The sequence below is a fragment of the Buteo buteo genome, chromosome 17 (genome assembly GCF_964188355.1).
Source record: "Buteo buteo chromosome 17, bButBut1.hap1.1, whole genome shotgun sequence".
NCBI lineage: Eukaryota > Metazoa > Chordata > Aves > Accipitriformes > Accipitridae > Buteo > Buteo buteo.
This window is the reverse complement of record NC_134187.1, coordinates 24,104,791-24,116,982: the sequence shown is the minus strand read 5'-3', so window position 1 is coordinate 24,116,982 and position 12,192 is coordinate 24,104,791. Positions and strand designations below refer to the sequence as shown.

At 33.9% G+C, this 12,192-nt stretch overlaps 1 protein-coding gene across 1 annotated transcript in view; it reads left to right on the top strand.

Moving 5' to 3' along the window:
- Positions 1-12,192, top strand: part of CSMD1 (CUB and Sushi multiple domains 1) — a 1,222,061-nt gene that overhangs the window by 1,068,812 nt on the left and 141,057 nt on the right. Inside the window, exon 42 of the mRNA XM_075049874.1 lies at positions 10,769-10,957. Within this exon, the coding sequence (XP_074905975.1) occupies positions 10,769-10,957 (189 nt within the window). The remainder of the gene's footprint in view (positions 1-10,768; positions 10,958-12,192) is intronic.

Genomic DNA, 12,192 nt, shown 5'->3' with positions numbered 1-12,192 from the left:
TGGGATTGCCGTTAAGATGGTAGCTTTCATAATTCAGAAATCCATTATATTAATGCATGAAGTTTATTCTACATTTTGAAAAGGTTGATTAATTAAGCTCATAATTCTTCTTTTCTTCTATTCTTCCCTTCTCCACTGTGTCCAGTAGGATTATTTTGTCTGATCAGAAGTAAATGGGAATATGATGAAGAGGACACCATACAAAAGAAACTGATATTTTTTGGTTCACTCTAACCCTCTCTTGTTAAAAATCACTTGCTTTTTAGATAAGTTTCTTTCTGCTTCTCCCAATTGCAACTTGTCAGCTGACAACAAAAGTGTTATCATGATTAACTCACTGACTATGTAAAATTTTATTCTATTATCTAAATAGAGGAAAAGCAATGCACCTAAAACCAGAACAATGTATTATGAAATATTAAAAATTTTCATTAGATGGGCCTTATAATAAAATATTTTTTAAGTGACGAAGATTGTGTAGTAGCATTCTCAGAATTAAACTGTCAGAAAGAAGTATTGTTCCTAGAAATTCAGAAACTTGTAGTATTTTGCAAATATTTATATAAGAATCCAGAAAAAATTAAGTTCTCAAAAATAGTAATAATTTGATAAAAATTTTCTTACTTTAGCTATTAGTCTAATAGTTATAATAGATAGAAAATTCAGAACCAATAAAGAGATACAGCTAAATTAACTGATATTTGAGTAATTCGAATTTCAAACCAAAAATACAACTATTATTTATGACCTTGTTTCTCAAAATGTGTAGTTATAGGTGTATTTGAATTACGAAATGCATATACATTCATCCAGTTTTATCTTCCCTGTGAGCGAGAAGCAAAACAATTTCTGCAGTAAAGGCAACTCACGCAGTTCATTTTTATGTAGTAACTCCTTACTTACAAAGAGACTCTGGGGTGACTCATTCTTGAATACTGTATTGAGGAAGCAAAGTATTTTAGTCTATGTATTAAAACATACATGTTTTAAAAACTTTAAAAACCCACAATGTAATCCACTCAAATAAAAAGATGCTGGGAAAAAAAGAATTATTTTACAAGGTGCTTATTATTTATTAATTTTTTTTTTCTAATGTGGAAAGTTGCTGGCACTGTCATATTTGATTTTTAAGTGATTAGGATCTATCAGCTAAGCTCACTCTACTGAACTTCTAATTGACTTATGTTCCCTCTTCCATCTACCTCCTTTTCTGCATTCTACAAACAGATTTTGGACTTTTGTTCTTTAAAAATGAAATATCTTGAATAGTTTGTTTTTCTTCAGATAGCACAAATTCTCTCTGTTCCCTCTGAGATTTCAGATTGCACTAGCCATTTCTATTGCTAACATTCCTCCTTTGGTAATTTGTCTAAGATTATTGTATTTTATATCTTCATATTATTGAGCACAAGTAACTTCTCAGCACCATTTAGAACATGTAGGAAATTGTACTCTTAATTCAAGATATTCGTAAGCTAAGAAGAGCTGCTGGAAGTACTGGTGTTTCAGTGTATTCACTATTCCTGTGACATGCTCTGACAAAAAATGCCAGTGGTTTACAATTGAGCAATTTTAATGGCTGCTTTATTTTTCTTCAAACAAAGTATACGTTGCTTTTGACAGCTGACTTTTCTTTTCCAGTCCTACACCTGTTGCCCTTGATACTTAGTTATCTTATCTCCCAGATTGTCTCTGGATTTTCCTACTTCTTTTGATATTATACTTATGGCTTTCTCTCTCTTCCTCTTAGTTGTCTGCAGTTGCTGAAACTGGACTTAAAAAGTAATTCTTCACTACTCCAAAATGCTTCTTTTTCCTTCTCCTTTCTTCCCTGCTAGAAATTTTGTTTTCCTTTCAGTAAGTCAAACATCAGATAAGTCTTAGCCTGATTTGCTTGGATGACAGGACTTACACTGTTGTGATGTCTGACTGTCATTCTTCTTGATATCCTTCTGTTATGCAATTTTGAAACCATTGGCCAATTTCAGTCAAATTTCACAGTTCCTAGAAATGTTTGAAAAGCAATATCAGTAACGTGGAAGAGTGCTGAAATAGTGCCCTTATTGTCAGGAAAGATGCAGCATTACTCCATAGATATCAATTCACTTTGGCTTGCTGGCTACCCAGTTGGAATATTCCTTGTCACAACTCATTTTAATACACATTGTGCCTTGTCTAACTGCTATTCATGGGGTATAGATGTGGCATGGAAATTAAATATGAGAGGTTAGCATGGGTGTGACATTCAAAACCTTTTATGGGCTAAAGAAAGCTTATCATATATAGAAAGCTAAAAATTTATTTTTAGTCCAATTAATGCTTACACAGTTAAGTTTTCCAAGCCAATTAACACAGAACAAAATCGTAAGCAATGCAGTTGAAATTGTTATGCAAAAACTTCTTCCTATCCACCTCATTTCTTTTGTATGCTGTTCACCCTCCCAGTACTCTTATGGAGCCTAACATTGACAGCTTCTTTCTTTTTCTTGTAGAACTAAAGGCAGTCATCAGCATCCCACAAGCTCTTTACTGGGAAACATCTGATGTTCAAGATAGGGATTTCTTACTCTTCAGTCTTGGGTTCCACTTGGATTACTTTTTACATGTTTTTCTTACCATAGTCTGCTTCTTTCTTACTGGTTCTCTGCCAAACTTTGCAAGTTGCTTTCCGCAGCTTCAATTACTATCAAGGACTATTGTTTGTTAAGCAGTGACTACCAGGGCTTGCCAGGCCTTTAGCATACATGGTATTTGCAGGGCATAACCTAAAACATGTTAGGTAATAATCACTTGGCTGCTACTAGTTGTTAAAGTGAGCTAAAATCAGCTCAGGCCAAGGCAAGTCCAGACATATCTCAGATCTCTGAGATCTTGCACTGTCAGGTGCATAAATGGCATAAAGCCTATGGCATTTTACTCTGACAGAAAACTTATTTTGTTTCAAGGGCTTGGAGATGCTGCAAATCAGGTAAGGTAATCCAGAAAAGGCTTATCATTGTGGTGTCTGCTTGTAAGAATGTAGTGCCCAGATGCAGGTAAACAGAAACTGCATAGATATTATGGAGATATATAGTAATATACATATAAAAACCCCCAGACTTTGTTTGTTCAGCTGCTAACAAAGCAATGTACTGAATCCCTCCATCCTCCTGACCAGGTAAACCTAGACAGTTGCTATACCTTTTGATGCCCATCAGTAATAATTTACATGACTTCCAGGAGGCATATGTCAAAAGTATTTAATCTCTCAGGGCATCTAAAACAGGCATCTTAAGTAAAAGGGAACGAATATTTGTCAGGAATAAGTAAAGGTTGTATGGAAAACTGGTGGGTTTATATCAGTGCAAGCAGATGTAGCACACACAAACTAAATTCTGCAAAGAATTAGAGAACAAATTTATATTGAATATTTTAAAAATTAACTTTTGTCAGTACTTTTGCTTTTGTCCACTTTTGCCATTTCTATAGAAACGAATTTGTAAAGCAAAGCAGATCTGAGGACCTGACATCTTTATACATTAAGGTACATTTTTTCAGACTACTTCTAATTGATCCCATTTTAGGTTGTCCTAATATACTATAATTGGGGGAAAAAAAGAGCATTGCTTTTCTAATAAAGAAATTAATTTGATATACCCTTAAAAAAGATGAGTAGGCAAAAAGAGTCAATAATTGTTGTCACATTCAGCAAACCCATTCTAGTGTCTTAATGAGTGTGTGCATATTAAGAAGTGCCCACAAGACTGCATAGCTTAATCCTAGTCTGATTTTTTCAAATGTACTTAAGGTTACATTAAAATGGATTTAAGATTAAATTTGTCCTTTTACTGAATGGTGCTAAACGTGGTTCAATTCAAGGACTGCTTTTTCATCAGTGAAAAAAAGTGCCATTTCTACTAACTAGAAAACAACAAGTAGTGGCATTAAGGTAGCAGATGTTTTTTCGCAAGGTAGATGCCTTTTTATAAAGATACCAGTCTAAAAATAAAGGGAGATTGTTAATGGGTAAGCTTATTCGAGCAAACTTTCATGTCATAAAAAATGAAGTTTTCTAGAGACCTTAGCATTTTATGAAAGATAAGACTTTTTGATAACCCCCTCATCTCAGGGGAAGGCAAAGAATATGAATATTGTACAGTGAATGATAGAATTAATAATGCTATTTCTCAATTTTTCTACTGACTTTCTGAAGACAGAAAAATATGAGATTAAAGCTTAATATAGCCTGGGATTGTACTCTGAGCACATTATTTTAGGGAAGAAGAAAAGTGTATGCACACTAAGAGCAGTAAAATATTTGCTTCCCATGCTTGCAAGGAGCTCGTGCTGTTTCTTAAGCACTAGCCTGTGAATTCTCACAGCACAGGATTTGAATATGTAACATAAATCACTTAGGTACTCTGTATTTCTGAATGCAGTAGAAAGCTTTGTCTCCTTAGCAGAACCCTAGGGAAGTTACAGCTCTCATTGCCATTGCCAGTCATCTCCTTGTTGTTTTATGCTCTGATGTTTTCATGTTTTGTTATCACTTCAGCTTTGCAATTGCACTACGTAAGGAATGGTGGGTACTCCATTATGTTCAAGACTGAGTTACTGAATTTGTGTGTATTGTGAAACCTTTTGTTTCACTTGTGGCAAGAAGGAAATTCATACTGATTACCTGTTGAACTATCTAAAGCAGTTAAGGTAAATTTTATGAGATTTTTTTTTATTATTTGTAAGATAATGGCAGGACTTTAAAAGTGCCTGATTTTTAAAATAGCAACATTTAAAATAGCAACTTTTTCTGTTGTTGAAATAAATGTAGTACTTTTCAATTAAAAAAAACCCAGAAGAATTGAGAAAGGATGTCTCTCTGTTATTACCGCTGTGGTTTTGCCACTTATGAGAAGCAGCCAAGACAGGAAGCAATCAGAAGTACTTAGAAGAACATTTCTAAATTGCATTTGACTGGCAATCTTGAATTTCTGAGACCCTCACATCTGTCAGATCTCAGTATCTGAGATGTAAACAGCCTGTGCTCACTAGGTCTGAGGGGAAGAAGAAAAATCACACAAGTTTGATTGGCAAGCCAAGTTAGCTAATTACAGGCTTGGGATACTTTGCATATAGCTGGAATGAATCAAGATATATGCTAGGTCAGAAGAAATAAATAGCTTTTATGGCCTCTGAGAGATTCGTAACAGAATTTAGTACACATAAGAATACGATTAATCTAATGGTTATTAAGACATATTTCTGGGTTTTAATCCCTGGCTATATTATGACTGTTACCTCAGCCTTTTAATATTTCTGGAACATCTTTTTTTCACATACCTTTGCCTTTAGGGCTAGGTCTTCTTTAAGGGAAGCAGATAAAATGTTTTATTTGTGTTATTTTTACTGGGAGAATCCTCATTCCTATTACTGGAACTCTAAGGTCATTTTCAGTCTGTTCTGAATTTCAGTGTAGCATAAAGCTGAATATGAGGTCAGAATCTTACCCTGTTGTATTTGGAGAGCAACATGTTCTGGAAAACACAGAAAAAAGTTCTAATTGTACTCCCTTTCTTCCACAAGCACGCTCATGCACATACACAACATCATTTGAAAATGTTAAATCTGACGACCTTCATCTAGCAAAAAATCAACTATGATGGAGCTTCTGAGTCATAGGGATCATAGAATGAAAAAGGGATTTGTTGAAAACCTTCTGTATTTCTAAAATAGTTTCAGATGATGTCCTAAGGAAGGGAATGCTACTGGAACTAAAATAAGATCTTTTGGGGCGCTCATAGCAAATGATTTTCTAACTCATGACAAGATTAAGTGATGTTTTGTGAGACTAATCCTGAGTCATGGCATCTGGAAAAATTATGTTCTTTGGTGCTTAAGGCAATAAACTGATGTTCCAGATTGCAAGTCCTATCCTGGGCTGCAGCAAATCATGTCCTGGGCTTCCGTAAAAAGAAGCATGGCCAGCAGGCTGAGGGAGGTGATTCTCCCCCTCTACTTTGCTCTCCTGAGACCTCACCTGGAGTAGCGTGTTCAGCTCTGGGGCCCCCAACATAAGAAGGACAGGGACCTGTTGGAGCGAGTCCAGAGGAGGGCCACGAAGATGATCAGAGGGCTGGAGAACCTCTCCTATGAAGACAGGCCAAGAGAGCTGGAGTTGTTCAGCCTGGAGAAGAGAAGGCTCCAGGGAGTCCTTATTGTGGCCTTTTAGTACTTAAAATGATCTTGTAAGGAAGATGGAGAGAGACTTTTTACCAAGGCCTTTAATGACAAAACAATGGGCAACAGTTTTAAACCAAAAGAGGGTAGATTTAAATTAGACATAAGGAAGAAATACTTTAAGATGAGGGTGGTGAGGCACTGGAACAGGTTGCCCAGAGAGGTTGTGGCTGCCCCATCCCTGGAAGTGTTCAAGGCCAGGTTGGATGGGGCTTTGAGCAACCTGGTCTAGTGAAATTTGTCCCTGCCCATGGCAGGGGGGTTGGAACTAGATGATCTTTAAAGGTCCCTTCCAACCCAACCTAACCCAACCCATGCTAGTCTAGTCTAGTCTAGCCTAAGAAGTGGATTTTGGTTTTGAGTCTGTAGTTATACACAGCATGATACTGGAGGAATGTACAATAAGACTAAATTAAAGTTTTAAGTAGCCTTAATTGTGAGCTTTCCTAACATTTGAGTGTTTGCATGCTCAACTCTCTGCTAATACAGTTTTTCTGTAATTATTTCCATATTGAGGTGTTATAGATGTATGTGGCACTTGCAAAGGCAACAAGTCACCCTCATGTTAATATAAGAAGGATAATACATTTGAATCATAAAAACAAGATAGCAGAGGATCAATTTTATTTCTTTTGTGCTTTACTCTCTTTTCTTACCAGTGGAAAATACACTGCATAAAGAAATGCCGAATGTCAATACGAGATCATTTTAAAATTTAAGTATTTGACTGCTGCCAGCATTGGAATTAAATCTTTTTCTCAGATTTCCTTTACTTTGGGCTTCATTTCAGGCTCTCACTAGAGTTTTTTCTGCTGTGAAATGGTATATCATTTTTTAAAGCTCAATACCAAACAAGTCTTTGGGCATGACACTCATAAAAAAGCTTTCTTTTGTGAGATGTGACATCAGGATTTGTGGGTAATATTTGATAGTGATGACTGAATAATGAATTGCTCTGTTAAATCAGGTATGGTTGTTGCATATATCAAGAGAACTGAGAAGAATATAATTCATATTTATATTAAAACCATAAAACATATTCCCTGAATGGCCTGTAAATCATGATATTGGAGTCAGATGGATCACCTGACTTATAGTTACTCCAATAATTTATAAGTCATCTATAGGATTTATACCAGAAGTCACATGCAGAGAGTATCTTCACATTTTACACCTTTTTAAAAAAACAACAAAAAAAACCCCAAACTCCCAAAACAATTGTGCTCTGCTCATGAACAAATGCTTTCACCCCTGACTGACTCACCTTCAAATTTATGGTGATCTGCTTTAGGCAGAGGTTCTATGCTTACTAAAAAAAAAATACCAGAACTAACCCCAGAAGTTTCTCTGTGTGTTTTGTTTACTTTTCTTCCAATAGGAAAAAAACATATGCATCTCTGAATAAACACTAACTAGAATTTTAAAAGGTAGGCTTTATTTTTTCCATTAACAATCCAAGGGACTTTAAAGGATGTTGTGCAAATTAGAGGGAGAGATGGTGAAGTTCTTTCAGGATTTCCTCTTTCACCTGAGCTGTTCCTATGTTTTCTTATGCAGATCAGTGAGAGAAGCTTTTTTCTGAAATGAATTTTCAAGACTAACTTAAAAAATCCGAGACCATATTAAGTATATTTAAAATGTAACCTATGAATACTGTACTGCAACAAATTAACCAATAAGGAAGGATATTTTTCATGTGTATTCATGTCCTCAAAATGTTGTTTAAAATCAAAGTTTAAAAGTTCCAATACTTATTGTCATTGTACCAAAACACTGTCATGCTAACTATTGGGCAACGTAGTGCTGCACCTTGTCAAATAAATCTGTGAGATCCTCTGATCCTCCAGAATAATCTTCTATTGTACTTCTAATATAATTTGCTAAGTAGCTTTTTATTTAATTTATTAGTCTTAATATGTCCTGTACCTTTAAATAATCTTTCTAGTACTCTGTTTTGTATAAAAGTGTTGATAATAATATTATCTGTAAAGTATTATATGAATAATGATAGAAGGAATAATAATAGCATTAAAAATTAATAAGCTATGACTAGATTTAGCACAAAATTTTAATGAACCATAATTAAGGTAGAATAAAGCTTTTTGTATTTCCTTTCTAGTAACAATTAATTCTAATCATTAAGTTTTAATTTTCTTAATTTTTTGTTATTTGGGGGAAGATAAGTCTGAGTTATTAGAAGATTTTGGAATATTTCTGGTACCTCCACACCTCTTCCAGCTTTGTTATGTTACAAGCACTGGATTCTGGATTCACTGAATTAATTAGGGAAAAGAAGGCTGCTTTCTCAAAATAAATCTTCTATTTATTTCATAGCATGACTGTAATCAGCAATGACTAAAAAAACTCTTGACAGTAGCTGTACTTCAGTGAAGCTATTAACTACAAACTTCCCTTTAAGTAAGCACTTAAGCACGCCTAAGTTAGATATTTACCTCAATCTTGCTGAAATGGCTTGTTTAAATAATCTAATTGGTAATAATAAGTATATACTTCTGGGATGAACATGTCCATATTGTAATGATTAGCTTTGAAAAAATAACAAAATGTTTTGTTCAAGAATATGTTCTTCATCTCTCTTGGACTTAATGGCACATGTTAAAGCACATTGATATTACTGCTTTTACTTGAACTTTCTTATCTTCTGACAGAAGTATTTCATAACTGTAAATGGAATGCTCAGAGAAAGCAGAGCATTCATCTTCTCAATAATTATTTCTTAAATGGCTGTCACTTGCTATCTTATCTATGTGAAGTTGTTTGTGAGTGAATCTACATAACATTTTTATAAAACTGTCTTTCTTTTTTTCTTCCCATGGAACAATTTATCACTTAAATAATCTAAGGAAATATATCTTCAATATGGAAACATGTAGTTTTAAATTATCTTCATATCTTAGTAAATGTTATTAATGAAAGAACCCTCTGATTTTCATCACACTATTTTGTATGAATTAAATAAGTTTAATTGAATAGTATTTTGAGGTCTTTGAAAATACAAACCCCGACATTAAATATGATGAATGATTAATGCAGTTTTTTTATATGGAGATGTATCTAGAAGGAACTTTTTCCTTGGTAGATTTCTGTCACTTTTCTGGATCTTTCTGATGATCTTTGACTTAATAATCTTTTATGAATTCTTTCAATTTTTTTGGTCAGGTGATTTTTTTGCATAATTTAATATATATTAAAAAAATCAAATGGATTGTGAAAATTTTGTATTTCATAGAATTTTATTGAATGAACAACTTTATTATACCTTACTAGAATACTTACTATAGTGTTTAAACATGAAAACACATTTAAACAATTGCTGTGATTAGATATGTGCTGATTTATTTTTGAAGTCATTCTACAATTTAACTGATGCAGGTAATGAACAAACTGGAATATTGCCAGTTAAATAAATATAAGCCACCATAGTAATACATATGCTTATCCTCAATTTGAAATGTTTTGGTTTGCTACATAGTGCTCATAGTGCTGCAAAACTCCATTTTTTGTTGTGTTGAGGTAACATTCCTAGTAGTTGACATATAGAACAGTATATGAATTTTATCAGAAAAAAAGTTGTCTCAAGTTCTTATGCCACCATGAATTGTATAAGTATACTTGCATATTCATTAAAAAAAAAAAAAAAGTATTTTCAAATTTTGGAAATCACACTGTGAACACGGTCATTCAATATATATGCGTTTTTAATATAGTTTAATTTCAGGCATCATGGAAAAATCTCTTTTCCTAAAAAATTTTTCTATTTCTGACTTGGAATTAATTGTATTGTTTCTTGTATATTGGAGTAGGAAAAAGACATTTGAAAAATTCTGTGATAATTTTTAGTCTTGAGAATCTTGGCAGAAAAGTGATCACCTATTAAATATGGTCAATTAAATGATTAGTATTACTGTGTGCAGCTTTTGGATTCAATGTTGCTGCAGTCAGAGCAAGGTTGGTTTTATTTCAGGCTTAAATTAAAACTGAGTATAAATAAATTTTATGAAAATGTTTGATGTACTCATTAAATCACTTAGTGACATACTTACTAAGTATATCCATTTTATTTATTAGAAAAATTAATTCTGTGTATCTTGCTTAAAAAAATGTTATCCTATTATAAAACTGTTATATCACAGATCTTGGGCACTAGGTATGAACCTAGAAATTTAACTAAAAATAAACACATAATTTATATAATATTCTAATTTGAAGCTTCAACATGAACTACTAAAACAATAGTCCATCTTCATACCCTGCACCCAATGTTTCTTTGACTTTCCTTTCTAAATTTCTGATGTATGTGGCAATTCATTCTATTCCAGATTTTGATCTTTCCTATGCTTTGTCTCTAGTGCTAATTCTTTCATTCCTTTGTCAAGATCTGGAAGGTCCCTATGGATGAATGGAGTGTTAATCACTCTACTACTGGAGTTTGGCATTCCAGTGTTTACCTATTATGGAATGTATTACAGAATTTATGTTAATGTTTACTTCCTGTGTTGACTAAGCAATAACAAGTACTTCTGTTCTCTTCCAGCTTATGAGTTACAGAACTGCCCTGATCCTCCTCCTTTTTTGAACGGATATATAGTCAACTCCGATTACAGTGTGGGTCAGTCGGTATCATTTGAATGCTATCCTGGGTATGTTTTGAGGGGTCAGCCTGTTCTCACATGCCAACATGGAATCAACAGAAATTGGAACTATCATTTCCCCAGATGCGAAGGTAACTTTCTGGTAGTACCTTTGCTTCAGAACTCACAATACTTTCTGATTTTTGTTTATTTGTTTGTGCGCATGTATATAATGCAGCTTTTGCTGAAGAACTGCACCTTTATCCTAATCTATAGTGTAAGCAACTAAAGTCAGAATAGTATGTGCTTTTATAAATCATAAATATTTTATTACTCCTGTTTCTCAGCAGTGATTTATTGTTCCTATTAATATCTGTCAGTTGTATTGATTATGGGAACTCATGATGCTGCCAGAAATTATCTTAAACTCCATGTGATTTTTTTTTCTGATTTGGGGGCCAGGGGGGCAGTGTACAATGTAACATATAAAATTTCCATTGTAAAGCTTTTACTTGGACTTTCATCTAAAAAATACAAGTACAGAAGCAAAATTTCCAACATTCCTTTAGACCTTTAGAGGCTTTGACAAAGTCTCGTATGGGATGCTGTGACAAAACTGGGTAGTCATTGTGTAGAACTGAAGTGGTGTCATAGATAATCAACCAGCTAAGATACAAAATAGATTGAAATAAATGATTTCCACCATAACATGAGACTAATAGTGCTACAGGTTTTCACTGAAGAGTGTATGTTCAATATATTTGATACTGATCTTGAAAGATGGAATAGATGCTGCTCTACACAAAACTTTTAGGTTTTAGGTTAGTCAAACCAAAAAAGGCTGCGAGGAGTTTAATAATGATGTAACTGAGCTACAGTTATAAGCCATGAAAAAACTGTGAAAGAAGGGTCAGTCAGTCATTCTGCTTCAGGACAGACTGCTAGAGGCTAGAAAGAACTTTTCCAGTGGGACAGATTAACATTGTGTTTTCTCCTTTGGATTCTTCTGTGCCCTCTTACTAGACATCAAGGGTTGAACATTGTCAGAAGCAAAAACTACACTAGGTGGACTAAAGGTTTGCTTCAGCACTGCAATACCTTGCTTCCCAAGTGAGGATTTTAGTACTGTGAATAATAATTTCAAATTATTTTCCTATTATTTCTGAGACAGATATTCTCCTAACAGCTTGACTATATTGCTCTACAGCATGAACATGTATTTTGTACATGTACTTGGGAAGGGACGCTTGTATTATTTCCTCATGTTGTCATTTAAATCCAGTATTACAAGAATCCATAAAATATAAGCTCTAGTTCCATAATAGTTCATGCAAATTACCATAAATTGCTCAGAAATCTAGTAAAGTAAATATATAGAGGAGGTTGA